The sequence below is a fragment of the Pagrus pagrus genome (assembly GCF_965226575.1).
Source record: "Pagrus pagrus genome assembly, chromosome: 2".
NCBI lineage: Eukaryota > Metazoa > Chordata > Actinopteri > Spariformes > Sparidae > Pagrus > Pagrus pagrus.
In genome coordinates, this window is record NC_140186.1 from 8,553,716 (window position 1) to 8,575,593 (window position 21,878).

General features: G+C 41.9%; 1 protein-coding gene across 3 annotated transcripts; it reads left to right on the forward strand.

Annotated features, from left to right (window-relative positions):
* The first annotated feature begins 76 nt into the window (after positions 1-76).
* On the forward strand, positions 77-19,745 carry fam193a (family with sequence similarity 193 member A). 3 transcript variants are annotated; one of them, XM_084371834.1, is made up of 24 exons: positions 77-487; positions 2,143-2,217; positions 3,960-4,202; positions 6,736-6,911; positions 6,997-7,164; positions 7,871-8,117; positions 8,582-8,706; positions 8,929-9,076; positions 9,191-9,265; positions 9,375-9,449; positions 9,538-9,650; positions 10,471-10,713; positions 10,848-11,004; positions 11,178-11,324; positions 12,409-12,687; positions 13,696-13,918; positions 14,007-14,369; positions 15,644-15,923; positions 16,012-16,195; positions 16,293-16,532; positions 16,711-17,608; positions 18,245-18,326; positions 18,717-18,818; positions 19,320-19,745. In XM_084371834.1, the coding sequence occupies exons 1-23, from the start codon at positions 266-268 to the stop codon at positions 18,808-18,810; spliced, it is 4,857 nt and encodes a 1,618-aa protein (XP_084227960.1). In that variant the 5' UTR covers positions 77-265; the 3' UTR covers positions 18,811-18,818; positions 19,320-19,745. The 3 variants fall into 3 exon arrangements, with proteins under 3 accessions (XP_084227960.1, XP_084227959.1, XP_084227961.1); XM_084371833.1 differs by having other exon boundaries at positions 78-487; positions 18,717-19,745; XM_084371835.1 differs by having other exon boundaries at positions 78-487; positions 14,007-14,321; positions 18,717-19,745.
* The last annotated feature ends 2,133 nt before the right edge of the window (positions 19,746-21,878 follow it).

A 21,878-nucleotide genomic window follows, 5' to 3' on the forward strand; every position in this document is an offset into this window, starting at 1 on the left:
AAAAACTCCGTTTCCCACAAGCCCCGGCATGCGCGACGCACAGTTGCGTCGCGACGCAAACCGAAGCCTGGCTGAGGCAGCCCAGCTAGAAGCCATATTGGAACCTATGAAGTCGGCTTGCACTTTGATGGAACTGAGTGTCTGTCGTTTTGGGAGTCTCTAAAATCGCTATCCCGGATCTATACCCGAGTGATTGCGCCCGGCATTCCACCTGAGACCCTGCCAAGTCTGGACGGCACGTTGTCTCGCTTCTGTTGTGGAAAAAATGAGTCCAACCGATGCTAAACGAGGGGCTAAACGCAGGAAGAACAAGCGGGGCGGTGGCAGTAGCTGCAGTGCTGTCTGCAATACCAGCGGTGGCAAGGCCGGGGTTGCCTCGGCCCTAGGCTGTGCGGGAACAGCAACACCTGCCTCTGTCGTCAGCTTTTTAACACCTGGCAGCACAGGCAACGGGAATATGGGGTCCATCACGGGCATAAACGGAGAGGTAAGAGTGTCACACACCTTGAACCGGTAGATGTCAAAACGGGGGCGACTAGCTAGCAGCGTTATCAACGACACAAATCTGCTTTGGGCCCGACACTGATGCGAGGAAGGCAGCTAGCTAACTAACCTATGCAACGTAGCTAGAAATTAACTGGCTTAATTACTGCTAATGCCGGTTGTTATACTTTGTCGAATACCGTGCTAGCTAGCAAATCGTTAGCCATAGCTGTGTAGTTGAACGGGACTTGTTATATTGTATGGGACTGCCGTAAACATTAGGTTGCCTGTGCCCTGGCCAAACGCTGTGACTACCATCGTTAGCTTATGTCAAGGGATCGCAGCTGAATCGGCAACAATTTAAACACCACGAAGCCTTATTTTGAGCTAATACATCCCAGGTAGGTGGAGATTACATTGGTCAAGCCAAGATTATTCGTGAGTACTATTCGGGTAAACACTGTTGGCCACAGGCTGCTATTACACAGATAAACATTAATGCTAGCTAATGCTAACAGTGCAGAGTACTAACAACTTCAACCCCGTCGGGCCTCGGTGTGTTTTTACAAGCAGACCTCACAATTATCGTGCTTATAAAGGTTTATCCGAGTTAAACTGCATTGTATTTGCCAAAAGATAGGCTAAACCACCCAACTGCCTTCAGTAATCCAAGGTGAATTAGTTATACACGTTAAGTTGGCACTTAAATAATAATTTGCATTGACACCACAAGATGTTAGCTGGTTTCTGTGAAACTGAGTGTTTTCAACTCACAGATGTCAGCTCAAAAGTTAGCTGGTAAGCTTTTCGGGTCACAGTGATCTCTGATGTTGCCTATAATTCTGTATGTTGGTGAAATGTCTCTTTTCTGTTATTCTCTGTGTATTTAATGTGTAGTATAATACCATAAGGTAATCAAAAGTCTAGCAGATGTGTGACTGTCTGATATATGCCGAACAGCCAACATCCTAACAAATGAATAACCTCCTTGGATGTTGGGACCTCTTCATTTAGAGAAATCTTTCAATTCATGAGAATTACTTCCTGTATTTATCATGGGAAAATAACAGACTGCATGATAAAATGTTTAAACATTGTGTAAGCTGTGGTTTCAGCATTTGTCTACTTGTGTTGATACTCATTAGTGTGTCTAATAAGGTGACACAGCATTCATTTGCAGTAGTTTTAACACAGCTGTCTGCACGCTATTTACATTTTATCTGTCATGAATGTTAATCGTCAGTTTTACCCAAATTGACAAAAGGAGGGCAAATAAAACCTAAATAACATGTTATTAGGCGAAAGTGGGAAATTGTTTTATTATAATTTGGATGAACTGACTCATTAGATTACATGATGTTTATATAGTAAACAACAGTCTACCTGCCTTGCCTGGGCAGGCCTGATAGTAATTCCTCCTAATTTTCTTCCGTGATTGTGCGCCAAACACACACAGGTCAAAAACTCGGAAAATACATCCTTCTACTTCACGATGTTAGGATTGAACTGTGATTTTCATCCAGTCAGACGTCATAAACAAAACTATCAATCAGACTCACTCTTAAAGACTGTCTTAATTCAAGTTTTACTAACTGTAATTAATAAAGCACATACGTGGTCAGATCTATGTTAACACTGAGTTTTTTTTGTATCCCTCAGGTCAAAGTCAACAACAGTGTAACACCACAGTTTACAGAAGGACCAGTGAATGCTGACTTCTCCGGAGTCCTTCAGGTAAAGTGTCTCAGAAGTTCATCTAAGGTCACTGTGTGAATTTCTCTGTCCGACTCTTCTGCCTAACGTAATTTACGCACTGATGAAGCGCTGGGACGACTAATCTATTAGTTTACATAGTGAACTATTAAATTATTTTCATAATTAGAAAGCACACTAGAAGGAGATGGACTCTACAAGATGGCTTGATTTAGTCTTTATTTTTTTGCATTTACTCTCCAAAGTTTGGAGTGACACAACTGTGACAAATATCAAGCATATTCAGTTCTGACAAGCTCCGAACACAGTTGTGTGCTCCTGCAACAGCGGGACATCACGATGCTCAGATAACTGTATTCAGTCTCATCGTAATGTGAGTGATCACTTACAGGCGTAATTTCACTGTCGGCAGCCCTTTTTTGTTTTGTTTTCAGCAGTGTTATAGTGCAAATTCAGCTTTCTGTCGGCATTCAGCCGTATTTGAAGTGACTGTTATCAAAACATGCTCTTGAAACCAAACTTTAAATTGTCCTATTGGAATAATCCACTGACACAAAACACCAGCTTAACTGGATATCACAGCATCAAGACAATTACTGAGGTTTATTTGAATGTATGCCGGAAAGGCATACAGTCAAATTAAACTCATTTGAATAATAGAGAGGAACTTTGCCCCATATCACAGTAAAATCTCTGTATCTTGCCAAAATTGAATCCATCTGATTGATAGTCACATAGTAATAACATGCGTGTTACTGAATAGAGTAGAATATGTTGTCCTGTTTACACATTTACACAAGTATCTAATCAGTAAAGCCTCACCAGTCTTTTTGTGCGTATTATTCAGAAGAAGACATTTTATTTAGCGCGTATGGTGAATCCAATGATTTCACTGTTGTTCAAAATCTGTCATGTGGCTCTTTACCTGGGCTATCTAATGTTTTTGTCTCCACACCTGGTTGTTTGTCATCTTATAAAACACTGTTTTTGTATTACGCTGATAAGAAATCGCTCTAAATGGGTCCGACAAAACTCCATTGCTTGATTGCAAGGCAAATGTCATATTCTTGCAAAATTGATGGTTGTAGTGAATTGGAAATCGAAATGTGTGGAGCATTGTTTGAAACTGCTTTTTCTGTTATATCAGAAATGTATCGAATTGAATGAATCAAACCATGAACTATTTCTGTTGTTACGCTCCATCTGACCATATACAAAATAAACAGGCAAAGACTTTTGGATTGAAATTATTCGTTAACTGTTCAGCTTTTTAGTGTAGTCATAAAGCGCCACTGCTTGGAGTGGGTGAAGTTGAATAACCCAGAGCACCCACAGATTCAGAGTCTCCTGTGAACTACTGGTACACCTATAAAATGTTGCTGAAATAGATGCTAAAGCAACCTACTTTTTGAAATCATGAAAGCCATTTTGCTTACTGACAAACACTGCCAATTTGGACATCATGAATTGAATCTTCTGGCTGCTAATTATGTGTCTGTATCACTCTGTGGTTCACTCACTGACAAGGGTGTGCATTAAGAAAAGGTTCCCGAGTTTTAATGGAGTCCAGTGGGGCGGTTCAGACAGCTGGTTACCCAGAGTGCAATGGGAACATATACTGTATAGCAGACTGTTCAATCTTGAAGGCAATGTGGACTTCACAATTTTTTCTAAAAAATCAGTTTTTCTTCCACAACAACCTATAAGATGCTAAGTGTCTCTGTACCTTATGGTATATTTCTCTCTCTACTTCCTCACCACAGACTCCATTCACGTTCGGCTTAAACCAGCGGGCTCCCTACACAGCCGGTGATCGCTGCCTCTTGTGCCGATGTGAGCGTAAAGACGGTGCCGTGCCTTCAGAGACAGGGATCACAGGCCAGAACGGTACGTCGCAACCCAACAAGACGCCCAGTGCCCTGCAGCTGCCTCTGTGGGTGTGCTCCGACTGCAGGCGCACAGTGGAGAAGGAGGACCGACACACTGCTCTGGAGCAGTCGTTGGGGGTAAGTCACAAGCGTATTGAGTTTTTTTTAAATGGTGGGGAAGGACGTTGTTGAAGTTTGTGGCTGTAGTGAAAGGACTTTAAGTCTTTTGGTTCTTTGCGTGATTCCACCGCTTCCAAACCATGTCTGTGTCTGCATTGATGCCACATATCTTCGATTTAACTCGCACAGCTGTGGTCAGTCTTGCAGAGGATGGTGTAGTTCTTGTTCAGCCAGAAAAGCTAGAACAGATGGAGCAACCAGAAGCAACAGCTGCTACTGTAAAAAGATGTTACAATGGACAGACTATCGTTTAATATTCTAGCTTGGGTTCACCTTGAAATATAGCTAGAAAATAGTATCTAGGTCAAAAATAAGTGATGCAGCAGATGAAATACTTCCAATATTATACTCTGTAATTTAGCTCTTTTCAGTTTCTTTCAAGTATTTTCCCAACTTTTGTAGAAGTTGCGTTTTCTTTACACATCAGAGTGTAAATATCCTCTCGGGCGTACGTTGTGAAATGCCATGATGTGTTAGACTAATGCCTCTTCATATAAAGAGCTTCTTACATTAGACGGCCTAGCTATGTGCTGAACACCAACTTAAATGTGGAAAAATCTTGTGATTCCACACACCGTTGTTTTTTTTTCCCCCAACTGAAATACAAAGTAACTTTTCTTCCACTGGGTTGTGTTAATAAGGGTGTGATCATTGGCTGTAATTAATAAGGCCGGTAACAACTCTTGTCGGGACTCACCATATATTTTCCTTTAATCACTAATTCTTTGTTTCTATGTCTGGTGTGATGAAGAGTAAAACACACATGAGTAGGATAATAGTTATTTGTAGTTTAGACTCTAAGGAAATAGTTTCATATTTCACCATTCATTTTTGAGCAGAGCCTGAAACTGTCTGTCTTTACTGTTTCCGTATATCTGCTGTCGCTTTACTGTGCTGTGCGCTGCAAGTTTTGTTTTGCATGTGTGACCTGAACCTCAAGTAAACTCTTGTCAGAAATAATGTGCAGTCATCTTCAGCAACTACAATTATTGGTTAATTCCTGCTCATTTTGCTGTTTGCACATTGGTGACTTGTCTCCTAATTATGTGAAATTCCTGTATCATTACTCAACCATCGGATAAGGACATTAAGTTAGGGAATTTAAAACACCAACGATTGTAGCAGATTACTAAATTTTATTTTATTTTACATACTTTTTGCTGGTACCAGGGGTTTCACAGAATAATAACTATCAAAACCACTAGTCGACACTGCATTGTTGTGGACTATTTATTTTTTTTATTTTAGCACAATGCAAAATAAGCCTTTGAGATGGCCTTCTAATGACCAAAAGTTGAGAAAACTTTAGTTGCTGTTGAACATATATGTGCTTGAACAATGTTTTTCTACGTAATGCCATGTTAAACATAGTTCAGGTGTGAAAAGGAACGACTCCCGCTATCCCTGCAAGCAAGCAGTCCTGTTGTTCCCACAGTCGAACAGTATCACGGTTGCGTCGAGGACTCTTGATTAACCCTTTACTGTTTCTTTTTGAGACCTTTTGTTGTGAATTGATCATTGTAATTGGCTGACAAAAAACTCCTGCGATCAATACCTCAAGTAGTTCTATTCTATTGATCATGCTTCGGTGATCAGGCTTGTTGGGTATGTCAGGGGGGTTTAGTTTCCTCAGTTGTGGGTGTGGGTGCCTTGGCCTTTTCTATTTGGCTTGGGTTTGGTTTCCTCCATATATGTATTGTTCCATTTCATCCTCAAGGCAGAGGGGTACAATGCTGACTCACAATATCACAGACCTGTGGTAAACAGAGCCAAACCACTGGGAAGCTTTTATCGTGATGCAGCTGCAGAATGTGTGCCTGAAGAGAAATTTAACGCTTAATTATAGCCCCAATAGCTTGGCAATGGATAGATCAGAAACCAGCAAGCCTCCTATCTTGGTTCACAGAGGTTTTTTGTGACCAACTGCTAACCTTAAAAAACCCAGCATGTGATTTAAGTAAGAAAACACTTACGCAGTGTCATTTCCTGTCGTAGCAAAGATTCTTAAATGGGGACAAGACTTACTCCTCGGATTGGCTGATCCAAACAAACTGTACCTGGACTTCTTCTGTCATCAGCTCATAACACGTCTTCTTTCTTGGCCTTGCAGCTGCCACAGTGAGTTAGGAGAAATTTATTGCTGGATTTAACAATGTCCAGACCTCTGAATCCTGCAGTTCTTGCTTGATAAAGTAATGTTATTCTTTATTACTGAAGAGTTTGGTTCCATAGGCAAGAATTAATCATAAAATATTCCTAAATACAAACGGTCGATCTACATTTGCATTATATGTTATATTTAATGCTTACTGCACAATCCTCCTGACATGCCCGATGTGTTCCCGTCATGTGATGTTTTAATGACTTTAGATATCAAAAAGTGATCAACATCAATGACACAATTGATACTTCGTTATATTTGCTCAGTTGCATCTTGAGGAAAGTATAAAAATTGTTGTGTATCTTTAACTGTTCTTCATATTTCCCACAGAGCCAAGACTTCCTTTTGCACATGCCTGTGGGTAACGGAAACCTGGGCCAGGAGGCAGCCACAGGGGACAGACTGACCACTGCTGTGCCTACACTACCCATGCTCCCTGCCCCGGACCTCACCGCACCGATGCCTGCTGATACAGTGTGCAGCTGTGAAGCCTGCAACGAGCGACGGTCAGTTCAGACCTATTACCACTGAGGTAGATTCATTATTTAGTCTTTGTGTTTGGTCTTTATTAATATATGTCCTGGTTAACAGGGAGATCTCTGCCGAGTCAGAGAATGAGTCACAGCAGCTGCAGAACCACTGGTCGGAGGTTCGCTACCTGGTGCGCTGCATCTACCGTCAGACAGGAACACCACTAGCAGATGACCACGATCAGCCCCTCGAGAGAGACAAGGAGGGCATGAAGGAGCTGGTCGACAGGTAGAACTACTTTGTCTTTGTCCACTAGGGGTCTCTATTGAACTGCAAACGCCAATGTGGATGCAGTAAAAGGCCTTCGAAAGCAATGATGTCACCAAATTGAAACTACTACCCTCGCTGCTGTCATCAGTTAGGTTAAAAGCCCCTTACAATGCCGTCTTTATTTCCTTGATATGATGCATTTCCTGTTGAAACAGGAACAGCTGTGCCATGACTCACTGAGGGAATATTTGATCTATAGAAGGGCAAGATTATGGAGAGAAAACCAGTCTTGTTTGGAGGAGTTTCCTTATACATATATATTTTTAGCTGTTTTTTCATTTAGACCAACATGTCCAGTCTCACTTTATTTTAAGATATGTAACACTTCTGCTTTAAAATGTCAACAAATGAATAGACCTTCTTTTAATTTATTTTGAGCTGTGTACTTACAGTATCCTAAATGTTTCCTGCAATGTTCAAACCAGAGTGATGTAAGAAGTTGGAAAATATGACCAAACATCATGAATAAAACTCTATAATGTTACCGTGTCTGTTAACACATCTGCCTGAGTCACATCACAAAGATTTCCATCTGCAATGGATCGGCACTCCCATGATCCCACACTACTTCAGTGTCATCAACCTATGTCTTTTGTTTCATCGTATTGATCGATTGATTGAGATACTGTTTGCTTAAGATTAGTCTTTTTATTTTCCCATGTAGACTCTGTGAGAAGGACCCGTTCCAGCTGTATCAACGGTTGGAGCAGCAGGCTCGTGAATACGTCTTGGAAATGAAGGTGCGGCTTCTGAAGCACCTGTCGACAGGTCCCAAGACAACAGGACCAGCGGGGACCGTGGCTGCAGCGCAGGGTCCTCCTCAGGCCTACCAGTTCATCTCCCTGCTGCTGGAGGAGTACAGCGCCCTCTGTCAAGCTGCACGCACCATCAGCAGTTTCCTGCTCACCCTGGTCAGTTTACATTTAGTGTAGCGAGATTTGCAAAGAGATACTGTGTTGGCTATCCTACAACTTAAAATGTGTTCAATTCAGTCTTATAGATTTAAGGCTTTAAAATTCATGTCTTACATTTTAATTTGTGAGATCTTAATTGCCACAAACATTGTATATATTTTCATTAATTCATCTTTGAATGTCTTTTTGTCAAAATAAGTAATTTTTACTTTACTTGAATTAACCTGTTGGCATAATGCAGATTAACCTAATTTACACTATTAACCATATTCCCACATAGAACCTATGGGATTACATATATACTATGTACCTTAAATGCTTGATAAGAAAAAGATCCAACAATGTGTCCAAAATTGGGTTAAAAATTATCTTGGAAAGGTCTTGAAGGCATTGAATTTAAATGTCTGACACATGTCAACATCCTGTCACAGCCCGTCTTACTGTATTTGTTGTTTTCTCAGGAGAATGAGCACCTCCAGAAATTCCAGGTGACGTGGGAGCTGCACAACAAGCACCTTTTTGAGAATCTGGTGTTCTCTGAACCGATCTTGCACAGCAGTTTACCTGCACTGGTTGCACAGCTGAAGTAAGATATAGTTGTACTTGTTAAAAGAAAGATATGAGATATTCATCCATCACTATTACCTAATCTGTTGATTTAGAGATGAGTTAAACCAATGTTGCACACACAAGTTTAGAAATTCAAAGACCTGTTCGTGAACACAAATTCAACAAATTTCTGTCTTAAGAGTCTACAAGTGTCTTTAATAGCTTGCGCTTGTCTTTTATCCTGCACCCTTATTTTTAGACATGGCACAGCCTCCCATGATTCATACAATGAAGATATGTACAGGACCTTGTTAGAAAGCTACCAGCAGCTGCAGCAGGAGATGGCTTCGGTGGCTGCTGAATGGCAGGAGTGTGAGAAGAGGATTGACGACTATGTAGATGAACAGGTAAACACATCCAAGACAAACAGACACTGATCCAGGAAATCACAGTACTTGTATAAATTGTTGGTACTTGTCAAAGGAGCAGTAATTAAAGCTGTCGGGTTGTGACTCTTACAGCTGCTTTTTAAGGTGGAGGGTCAGGGTCTCACCAACCAAAGAACAGAGCCACACAAGTCCTTGATTAGCAAAAACGTAAGACATTTAAATGTTATATCCACACAAAGTCAGCCTTTTCATCTTATCTTCAAATGTATATCATTTATGGAAGTTCATGTTCTTCTCATTTCCTGCCCATTTTCAGACTTTGAAGACAAAGCAGCGGATGCTGAAGGAGGACTGGGAGTTCTTTAAGCAGAGAAGATTTATAGAAGAACAGGTACACAACAAGAACACAGAGCCGTCACGACAGATTAAAATGTGCATTTCTGTGCTTCACAGCAGTTTTTTTGCTGTTTTCTTTATAGTTACCCAACAGTAAGAAGTCCCCAACTGGAGATAACAACTTCACAGACACGATGAGGATGCTCTCATCTCGTCTGAGTATTCCAGACTGTCCAAACTGCAATTATCGAAGAAGGTGAGTTATATCATTTTCTGGGCTGGGATTTGGTGTCACTTTCACTTTTGAAGCTTCCAAATTGATTTAATTATTATTTTTCTTATATACTCATTGATCTATAATCAGGGTTGTTATGATTTCCTTATGTCAGATGTTTTTTGTTTTAAAGATTTCATTCACCAACTTTGTGTTGTCAGGGAATTCATCCCTCCCTAAATGTTATGCCCATGCCTCATATAAGTGAGCTAATGTCTGAGAACATGTTGAAGCTGGTATTTGTGATACATGTATGGTCCCATCTGTAATTATGACAAATATCAAAATTTAGTTGTTGCTCCCATCTTCTGTCTTTAATCAAGACACCTAACATAGATGAGAATGAGCCATTATGGGTTATTGTAGTTTTTTTTTTAATTGATTGTAGCATTTTTAATTTGTACTTTTTGTGATTGTTAAGTTTATAATAAAATATATTATTATCTTGATTTGACATTTTTTGCAGTCTGAACCAAAACATGTTGTCTTAGCTCTGGAAAACAAGATTTGTCATTTTATCAACAAATTGCAGCTTCTTTTGATCTGGATAGTCCACTTTTGATGATATATCAACTTATTTTTGGCCTCTGGTTAATAAGACCCCCAGGAAGACAAGCAGCCTTTTTGTGGAAGCTAATGAGCATCCAATTAAGAATGAGAAATAAAGAATTTATCAGATTTTGTAGAATTATTACTGTCTTCAATGTCATTTTGAAGGCTTTATATCATATCAATATTCACACAATGCTGTGATCATTATTGTTATATGAACCCTGTTCTTATCACCCACTCCGACCAACAGGTGTACATGTGATGACTGCAGTCTGTCCCACATCCTGACATGCGGCATCATGGACTCTCCGATCGCCGAGGACCTCCACATCAAACTGCCCCTGCAAGGGGAACCTCCCCGTGACTACCTGGCCGAGGTGCACCCTCCCAGCCTCTCCTCCGGCAGTTCAGCGTCTGGCTCCAACTCTAGTTCTCCCATCACCATTCAGCAGCATCCCAGGCTCATCCTGCCTGAGGGGGATACCAACACTTTGTAAGTCACTTTGAGGCATGTGATATGATATATTGTGTGTCAGATGGTCGTAATTACACACCTCTTCCCATAAACAACAATTTCCCTTTGTTAACTTCCCCCTAACCCGACCACTCATTTCTGTTTACTGCTAGTATTAGTGATGATGACGAAGTGCCTCCGTTGTCCAGTAAGTTCGGGGACATCTACCCCATGAGTGGTTATGAGGATAACAGCGTTGTGACTGCTGCTGTGAACGGCCTCCATAATGACATCAACGGGGAAGCTGAGAACGTGGCACTAAAGGCAGGGGTAAGTTCTGCACTGAGGTATTTTAGATTACTTGTGAATTTCCCTACCGAGTTTCTGGATGATGTATCTGGAGTTCATTATTAGTGGGTTACTGGTAGTAGGGGAACTGTTCTGTCTACTGTTCCTTGACTGTTTCCTAATCTTGTCTTCTTTGTTCAACACGTCTGTTTCAGTCTCCTCACATTACCAGCAGCAGCAGTTCATCGGAGGGTGACGAGGAGGAAGCTGACGGTGATGTTGGCAGGGAGCCCCGAGGGCAGCAGGAGGAGCTTTCCTCAGGAAAGACCAGCAGTCCTCCACCTTCTTACAGCCACCAACAGGTGTTCAAACACTTTTAATGAGCTTACTTTGTCAAAACTGGTTGAAAATCTTGTGAATGAATCTGTTGCTCATACACAGTGAACATGCACCTGTAATTGCTGAAAAAAGGAAATGACGGCAATCACAGCACTGTTCACATTTCACAAGATCATTTTATATTATAATCAAGAAAAAGGACATTTTGGTTTAGGGAGCTTTTTGAAAGAAGTAGCTATTTGGGCTGAGTAACAAATCTCAAAACCTTGTCCAGAACCTCTTCTTTACTGATTCTGCTTGATTCTAACCGTTAAGCTTTCTTGGTTAGAGATATGCTTGAATTTGAATAATCCTTGAGCTTCAAAATAATCTGGTGTTTCATCTACGCAATCACATATGTAAACCAAAAATCTTTTAATATTTGAAATGAAACGATCCTGTAATCATATTTGTCTATTCTCTCCTGGTGTCAGAATTAGCAAGCATTAAATAATTATGTTCAAAACATGCAATCAAAGATAATATGAACTGCTGGTAAATGGATTGAATGCTGTTGGTGTAAGATAATTCTCTAAGCATTATTTTTTGCAATAACCTTTACAGTAACAACCAAGATGTGATGACAAAGGCTCAGAGAGTCTTGACACTTTTGGTTTCGGTTCTTTAAAGCATAATCTGATATTTCACAGCCTTTTTAAAAGTAAAATCCAAGTGCTTTAATTGAGGCAAAGTTTGACGGTTAACATTTGAGAGCTTATCTTAATTAAAGGAAAAAAATGGGTTGGTAGAAAAACAAGTCTATATTTATCAAGTGAGGTATTCATACTGAAACTTGACTATCATAATGGTACCAATATTAAAAAAGGTCAAACAGTCCCCTGGTCTTTGACTGTAAGGGTGCAACTAACACAAACTTTCATTACTGATTCATATTTTGTCAATTAAAGGTTAGAAAATAGGTCCGCATAATTTCCAAGGTGACGTCTACAATTATCTGTTTTGGTCAAAACCCTGAAAATAGGGTAAATGATAAAGTGCAAAGCAGATGATCATACACCCCAGAATTAAAGTGGATAACGTGTTTTGAATTTGTGTCACTACTCTCAGATAGAACAGGTCCAGCATGCCTGCGAGTGCCACGTGTGCAACCAGGACCCCAGCTCCTCCACCCTGGGCCCCGCCACATGCTTGCCCCCCAGTCGGCTCCACGCTGCACCTCCTCCCACTGCCGGACACCAGTTCTTCACAGACAGCAAGACTCCCCCCGCCCACCCCGCCCTCCACCTCTACCCCCACATCCACGGCCACCTGCCCCTACACAACTTCTCCCGGCCCCTGCTGCACCCCACACTCTACCCTCCCAGTCCTCCACTCACACACAACAAGGTGAGGATTATTCTTGAGCCCATACAGTCGCAAGGCTTTTTACAGTGTGTAAAAGTATAGCTGTGAGCGTCTCTTAAGGGAAAATTGATTCATTTCCTTATCACCGGGGATTTTTTTAAGGTTCCAGGAACAATACTGAGCTTAGTTGTATTCTAGTTTCACTGTCATTTTTACATTCACTGCCACAAGAGGTCAGAGTTAATCCATTGTCAGAAATCTAAAGCAATCCAAAACCTGTGTGTGTGCTGTCTTAAAACAGTTCATCTCATACTCCAAAACTCATCGAGTCAAGTCACAATGCCTCAGGGGTTTTTTACAAGTGGATGACACCGTCTTTCCTAAGACCCTCAATTTGAGTAAGGAAAACTACCCCAGAAAAAAACCCTTATACCAAGGGGTAAAATGGAAGAAATCTTTTTTTATTTCATTGCGCACAAGAAAAGAAAATGCATAATAGATGTGAAAAAGAAAGAAATACATACAGTATATAATTATTAGGAAGTAAAAAAAAAAAAACTTTGAAAAGAAACTTGCAGATAGAGTAAAATAAAAAACAATACGGATTTGTCGAGTGGCCCTATTTAATGTGAAGCATTTAACATAAAGAAGTACAAACAAATGTATGACACGGCTAAAGACAAAACATTGTTTCTAAGGTGTAAAAAAAAATTTACAGTGATGTTGCACTGCTTAATTGGCCTAACAAAAAATGAAGGGTTTCCTTGGATTTGTGTCTCCTCGCCACAATGGTGACCTGGAAGAGGACAGGTCACAGAAAGGAAATTACTAATAATAATTAATGAATTATTAGTAGCTGAGAAAAGATAGAGGAGCAAACTAGGGAACGATGGACAGTTTGAGGGAAAAACCAACAGAAGTTAGAGAAATTCAGTGTTTATTGTTTACACTTGTATTCTCATCGGCAGGACGCACATGAGTTATAACTAGTAGGATTGAGATTGTGTTAATGGCATGATTTATTTTCTAACTCCTGTCTGTCTCCTTAAGCCTCTGCCCCCGAACCCTACATCAAACCACTCTGCAGCCAAACAGCCAGCATTCAGCCCATCGTTACCGGAGCACGTTTACCAGAATTGCTTTGGCGGTGCGGGTGGAGCAGGCGACTGGAACAGCTCGCTGCAGTGCCTCTCACTCAAGTTCGAGAACCTGTGGGACGCTGCCGTGATGAAGAGCTGGAATCCGTCTGTGCTGTTGCCAGAGTCCCTGCCAGGTGAGCCACTTTGGCGTAGCAGAAACGACCAACGAATCTCAAGTGAAAGAGTTAAAATCATGACTCGCCTCGTGCCGTTTCTCAACAGGTGACATGCTTGGACCACCCCTCGCTGACGTGCCCCTCCCTCCAACGTCATCTATCGGCCCCCAAGGGGAACACCCCTCGCTGCCCACCCCTCTGCCCCCTTCCTCCTCCACTTCTTCGTCATTGTCATCGTCTTCATCCTCTTCATCGTCGTCATCGTGCTCCTCTTCGGAAGCCAAAGAGCAGAAGAAGAGTGGTGCCAAGAAGAAGTGTCTCTACAATTTCCAGGATGCCTTCATGGAGACCAACCGAGTGGTGATGGCCACATCCGCCTCCACGTCCTCTGTGTCCTGCACTGCCACCACTGTCCAGTCAAGTAATAACCCACCCATCCACCTAGCATCTAAAAGACCCAACTCTTTAGGTAATCTAGGATGTAGGAGCAGTGGTTAGGTTTGTACTGATGGTTGTTTATTTGTTTTTCTTCATAAGTAGATTATGGGTCCCTAGTTATGAGTTAGTACAGCGTGTTACATGTATTGTTGAACCCATCAAGGAAATGTTGTGCTGTTTAACTTTAAAAGTGAGTTAAAAGACTGAATTCTTCTTCAGTCATGTTGGTGCTGCTATTCATCAGCAGCATATCAGTAAGATAATTATTCAGTTACTCTGGTAATAGTTTTTTATGGATTTGTTAAATAGGAACCACCTGGACTATTCAGTCCTAGAATGGATAGGATGTGGGAGGCATGCGTGATGCCATTTTCAGTGTTAAGTGTCTATAAAGGCATTTCTACCAGGCCTGCTTATGTGACTTAAGGGAAGGAATTCCCCTTACAGGACAGTTAATGCACTAATAGGGCACTAATGACAGTAAAGCACACCCTCTTGTGTAAGATTGCTTAAATATAAACAATAATTATGTTGCAGCTATTGTGCAAAATTTTCCATCTTTTCAAAAGACCATTGAAAGAGTTTGGACATATTTGTGGAAATGGCATCTTTCAGGCCTTTAGCACGGCGTTTTATCATTGTAAGGAGAGAAAATAAAAACTTCTGTGCTGTGCTACAGACTGAAGGACATCATAGTGTGTAGCCCATGTAGCATTGCTCATGCACCGTTGTTGATTTAAGACATCTGACCCTTTTTACATCATCAAATGTTTTTACTTCGCCTGGCAGACTAGCAAACTAGGTTAACTACTGCACATGGAATAAGTTTTCCTTGAGGGATTTCTGCCAGAAACCCTTTCTAACACGTTGCTTATGTTAGGAGAAAGTCTATTTTAACCCAAATAATTATCTTTTCTCTAACCCTAACCTAACCAAGTAGTTTTGTTGCTTAAACCTCATTTAACAGTGGCTGAAAAACTGGAAGTAATTCATTTACTTTCAGTTTTTGTATTAAGTCTGAAAGTTGTTCTGTAAAGCTGTAGTAGGAAGTGCTAGTACTACCAAAAAATAGATAAAACTTGAATTTCTCCTTTTTGCAAAGTTACCAATTTCAAGTCCAAAGACATACTAAGGATATATACACAGATTTAAAAAGAAGAAGAATAATTTCAGCTCAACTTTAAATGAATCTTATTCTTAAAAATATGAGTGCCAGCTCTGTGAATACCTGCATGTTTTAAAGAGTTGGTTTTAGGACAAAGACCTAATCAAAGATCTCATCAAATACATCTTTGTCTCCTCTAGACGATGTATTTCACAATCTAGGTAAAGAGGACCATAGGCAACCCGCTCCAGCCACCCCTAGAAACGGCCCTACAGGACTGACTTCCCTCCCTCCACTCTCGGGCCCCACCCTGCCTCCAGCCCCCACCACACACCTCCCCACAATGGGATCCCAGCCCTTTCCAAAGATGGCCGCTCCAGCTCCAGACTTCGAGGCGCACCAAGGTTTGTGCCTCCCGCCTGCTGAGCCTCCCGCCTCTTCAGCAGATGGTCCTATCAGTGCCCCACCTAGTGTCTGCAGGTGAGACCACTACGATTTTCTACACCCATTAATGAAATGTAATGTCAGTGTATTTCTAGGGACCAGTTTTAAGCATCATTCTTTTCAGTGATCCGGACTGCGAAGGCCATCGCTGTGAGGGGAACGGGGCATACGACCAGCCGTACGATGGAGAGGAGAGTCAGGACGAGGACAGCTGCTCCGAGCATAGCTCCTCCACCTCCACTTCCACCAACCAGAAAGAAGGAAAGTACTGTGACTGCTGCTACTGCGAGTTCTTTGGGCATGGCGGGGTAAGAGACACGCATTCATCACTCACTGGAATTGGCCTGTTCACCTCAAATTAACATGTCATGTCCTCACTGATTGCTTCATTCCCTTTTTTTCCAGCCCCCAGCTGCTCCTACCAGTCGAAACTATGCAGAGATGCGGGAGAAGCTGCGCTTGCGTCTGACAAAGCGTAAGGAGGAGCAGCCTAAACGTGAGGAGCACCAACCAATAATAGAACGAGATGGAGGGGTGGAGGACCACAGGCGGGTGGAGGACCTGTTGCAGTTCATCAACAGTGCCGACAGCAAACCTGCCTCCAGTTCTAAGGCAGCCAAACGGGCCAGGCATAAACAAAAGAAGGTACTCTCCCTTCTAATCTGTTGAGAAATCTTTTTAAAATCATTAAAATAGCCTCCAGTGATTGATATAGATATACCACAACTCTGCTAGTACTTAATACGCAGGTGTTTAACCCTAACCCTAACCCCACAGCTAGTAAGTGCTGAATGCTGAAAGTGTTTGTCTCTGTCTGCTTCAGATGGAGGAGAAGGCCCGTCTGGAGGCGGAGGCCCGCGAAAGGGAGGAGCTGCAGCTATTGGAAGAGCAGCAACGACGACAGCGGCAGGAAGAGGAAGAGGCAGCGCTTCAAAAGGAACTGCTCCGGCTGCAGGAGCTGCAGCAACATCGTGCCGCCAAGAAGAAAAAGAAAGAGAAAGCAAAGGAAAACACCGCTCCCCCTCAAAACAACCCACAGCCCCTCAAACAGACAGCTCAGAACGTCCTAGATAACTTACAGAATGGAAAATCACAGCTGCTTCAAACCCTCATCCGCCTCCCCCACCAGAAAGAGCCCCGATTCGACCCCGCACCCCGGCCCAACGCACTGCACAGCCCAAAACACACAAGTGAGAAGGGGTTTTCAACCGAGACCAACGTCCCCAACTCTCCAGCCACCCTCCACAATGGCACTTCTACACCTCAGCTCGAGGCCAACAGTAAAATTAAGGCCAAGCAGTCTGTTAAAGTGGCCACTTGTGAGGCTGCTGTAAAGAAAGCTCCAGAGTTACCCAAGAGCTCAGATGTGCCAGTAAAGCTAGCTAATGGCACCACCCCCATCACTACAACAGACACCAAAGCAACACGGATCAGGCCTGCCGAGGCCCTGGCTCCTCTCCCGACCACCGAACCAAGGAGGGAGGACAGGAGTAATATCAGAAGCGCCAGTGGAAAAAGGCAGCAGCAGCAACCGCTGACTCAAATGAAGGAAGACAGGAGAAGTCCACCTGTGTCAAACCCTTCCCCGTCTCCCCCTCCAACCTGCCAGTCTGAGCAGAGCCAGCAGAATGGCAAACCTCCCAGTGCAGAGTCCCCGCAGCCCAAAGGCAAGACCAAGAAGAACAAGAAGAAGAAGGGGGACAAGATGAACAGCTCAATAGGTTGGTATTTATTTGGTGGTTGAGGTGTGTGTTAACCACAAGACAGTACTGTATCTTTCCAATAGTTTCGTCTTAGTCTCATTCTTGACCAGCTTTACTGCTGAATTAACTGGTGTGCTTCCACAGAAGTGATGCTAGATGAGGGAAGTGAGTCTCAAACCGAACCCTCTGACCAGGGACTGCCTGATCTAGTCCTTCACTTGTCTCTTGAGTATTCTGTGGTATAACCGCGTCATCACAGCGTGGTTTGTGAAAGTGTGCACTGCAGTTTGCTGCACTCACTTATTTCTCAGTGCCATTCACAGGTAGTATGGGAAGTTCCTTATTGTAGCTTGAGTTAATGACACAAAAAATGGTATTGAACTCGTGCTCTTAAGATGTGGCTGCACCAAGTGGCGCACAAGTCCAACTATGTATCTCACAGTTTGCCTGAAGTTTGAGAGCAAGTCAGATAGGACTAAACATTAAATATAACTTCAGTCTCTGTTGTTATTTAATAAACCCTTAATATATAAAACTATTTTTATCAGGGCAAGTAAAAATTTGCCTCGAGCAAGTAGATATCTGACCCACAAGTGAAAAAAATCATTAACGTTGAGCCCTGCAGTAAAATGGCTGTATGTTATTTTGTTTCAGACGACGTATTCTTGCCCAAAGACATCGACCTGGATAGCACTGAAATGGATGAAACAGAGAGGGAGGTTGAATATTTCAAAAGGTACGTATATAATGCCAAATACTGATGAGATAGTTCTGAAATCTTTTCTCTTAGAGGTACCCTGTGGAGATTTGGACGACTAGTGGCACTATTGAGTGATGTTTTCATACATTTAGCTTGTATTGCTTGTACAGTATACACATAAAAATGCATGTGGTGAAGCACAGTTCCCATTTTTTTACGCTTGATTGACATTTGGATAGCAATCAGTGTGTCGGCAAAGGCAACGAAGAAGCGTCTGTTATCCGTAGTAAAGACTGTAGGTTTTAAAATCTCCAAAACTTTGTTCTTTGTTGCCGTTTGTTCTTTCTTTGGGGTACCTTTAAACATTTAAAACAGAGGTAGTACGACTCTCCAGAAGCTGAATGTGTGTGTATTTCTTCTCTGCAGGTTTTGCTTGGATTCTGCCCGGCAGACCCGCCAACGTCTTTCCATCAACTGGTCAAACTTTAGTTTGAAGAAAGCAACGTTTGCTGCACACTGAGGGTGTTAGTGAGTGACTGTCAGGACACAATCAGTACCTTAACAGCTATACCAACCCACGCGGTCTCCCCCCACCCATCCCTGTTGTCCTCCCAGAACTTTTCTCCTGCTGTGCCCAAATCACACCCACGCTGCCTTGCTTTGTTCTTGTCACTGTGTGGTTCCAACACAGACCCATCTGGACTGATCCACCTGCAGAACTAAAACAAAAATGAAATGAAATGACACAAAAAGAATCACAAAATGCTACTTTACATCTGATTAATTTTCCTTGCGTGCTTGTGTGCTTTTAGTCTGAGTTGGGCATTTCTCTTGACTGAAAAAGCCATGGTATGAAATTATTTTCTTATACTGGCTTTACCTGTAGTCAAAAGATGCTTACTATGTCTGGATGGTTTCCTTCCCAAAAAAAAAAGACAAAGGAAACTACAAAAAAATGAGAAATGTAATGAATTAAAAGCTGTATTTGAGATATTGTGGCTTACTATCCCATCGTTTCCCCGTTCCTAGCACGGCATCTCATCCACATGATTGACAAGGGAATGGGCTTGGTCAGCTGGTCTCCACTCCCTGCCCCCAACCCACCCACCACCACCACCTCCTCCTCCTCCTCCTCCTCCACCCTATTTCACAGAAAGGAGGAAAGCGTAATACTTGACAATGTTCTTTTTTGGTTTTTAAGTACTGTTTAACAAACTGTTGAGTAAAAGTGTTCCAGTTACAGTTTTTGTTTTCTTTCTTTTTGACCTGTAGCCAGCTTGTATCAGAATACTTTCAGAATGAAATTGAAAAAGAACAATACTCACACTATCAATCTGTTATAGAGTGTATATTGTATTAACACTGCAGCCAAACTGGCTACTTTTAACATATTGTTAAGTAATATTAAATCTTGTCTTTCTTTTTTGAAAGATGGAATACAGTAGTATGGCAGGATTATGTGTCTTGTGTCAAACCTTATTTCCTACATGCAGTAGAAATTGCCAATAAAGGACATGGACACCTAAAACTACACACACACATGTGAAGACATAGTTCAACATTTTTTGGGGAACTAAGCGTGTTCACTTTCAGGGGAGAGTTGTGTGAGAAGATCAACGCCATTCATATCTTTATTTCAAGGTGCGGGAGTTAGGAGGATCTATTAGCAGAAATGTGATATAGTATTAATAATTATGTTTTCATTAATGTGTATATAAACAACTGTAAGTAGAAGTGGGTCCGCCATGTTTCTACAGTAGCCCTGAACGGACAATCCAAACACTGGCTCTGAAGAGGGCCCTTCATGTTTTAAGGGGAGTTTCAGATAAGCTAGCAGCCAGTTAGCTTAGCAAAAAGACTTGTTTACATGGCATCTTTTTGTACAGATCAAACAAACAATATTTAGCTTGTTGAGGTACCTTCAGAGGCAGCGTTACCTGATGGGAAATGTTAACTAATCGCAGCAGAGGCATAAAATTATCGCATTTGGGGGGAAATTACCTTACTTGAGTCATAACCACAAGGAAGAAAATGGATGTAAATGTGTAATTTTACAGAACACACGTTTAAAATAAATGACCGGGCTTATTGGTGCATTCGAAACAGCTCGACCACAACAAGCCTTTGTGTGTGAAAGCTGAAGCTCCACTTCCAAGTTGCTTGTGAATCACATTCATGATCAAAGCCTACACCGTGCATGACTGGCTGAAAAGAGCTCACGTGAGACGTAGGATCCAAATTTTGCCATCCTGATAATGGCCAGAAATGAGTAAGCATAGACTACACTCGCAGTTACTCTGTTTTTCCAGTCTTTGTGCTAGCTAAGCTAAGCTAACCAACTCCTGCTAGATTTGAGTTTAAAGCAGCTGCAAGGACCTTTAATTTTTTGTTGATTCTGGCGGCCCCTGTGGACAAAAGTGGTACGAGCATCATGGCCTACTGTGGTAAAGATCTCGATCTGCTAGCACATGCATTCTTATTGAAATGAAGTGAAAGATTCAATACTATTTTTCTTATGTAAAAACAGCTGTTTATAATGATATTGATGAGACGTACTGTACCACCAAACTGTAGAGAAGCTTCTTTCCTCAGCACCCTGCCATAGAAATTGTCTAAACTTTGACTGATCCGACCCGGTGACGTGCATTAAGAAAAAGTACAATGACATCCAATCTCTGTCTCTGGTCTCGTTTACTTATGTAGGTCATACAGAAGCAGCAGTAAAGCGAGAGTGTTTCATAACCAGTTAAAAGTTCCTCGTAGCACGGTGAAGTTATTGAAAGCAAAATCGAGAAGACCAAACTTCCCTTAAAGGCCGTTTGCTTCAACATGATCATGTCCATATGAGGCAGGTGAAGAACATGTACCGCTTCCTCCAAAACAGGAATTTTACCCATTGTTGCTTCTCTGCACGTCTGCGGCGAGATGAGGTTGCAGGGTGAGTCACACCCTGAAATACGTGTTCCTTTTGGGAAATGCACTAATTGACAGTCATAATCAGTGTCGAGGGACACTGTTACTGAGTCATGTAGATCCTGAGGTTCAGTTTCAAATGTGAGGTACTTAAAAGCCACATAGGTAGCTGCCACTGGGCTACTTCAGGCATTTACATGTAGCCCCATTTCATACATGCACATGAAACTTGAGGGAAAATTGATTTCAAGCTGTTATGAAATCAAGTACATTCCCTCAGGGTAAAGCGAGCGCGAAATGAGGTCATGCTCTGGCTTATCTATGTAGATGACTTAATACATACCTTTGACTGAGCCTCACTGACAGGACACTGGGTACATCAACAGCAGTAAAAGCTTTCGCTTGGTGTTTTTCCACCAGTTGGTTTGAATTAAATCTTAATAAACTTTTGTAAGGTATCAATGATTGTTGGGGTTGTAGTTTCACTACTATCTGTTTTGGAAATATGGATGTATACTAACAAAAATGCACATTAAGTTGATTCAGTAAGCTTTTCTTAGAAACAAATATGTTGGAGACTAAACAGCGTTTTTCTTAGACGGCACTGTTATACAAAAAAAAACCCAGAATCAAACCCACAACCACAAAGGATCCATGAAAGTTTGAACCCTTATT

Bases quoted from the DNA above. Each gene is read 5' to 3' on its own strand.
- fam193a (XM_084371834.1), top strand. From the start codon at position 266: ATGAGTCCAACCGATGCTAAACGAGGGGCTAAACGCAGGAAGAACAAG. The intron at 6,912-6,996 runs GTCAGTTCAGAC...CCTGGTTAACAG, and splicing joins GAAGCCTGCAACGAGCGACG to GGAGATCTCTGCCGAGTCAG. The intron at 15,924-16,011 runs GTGAGACCACTA...CATTCTTTTCAG, and splicing joins GCCCCACCTAGTGTCTGCAG to TGATCCGGACTGCGAAGGCC.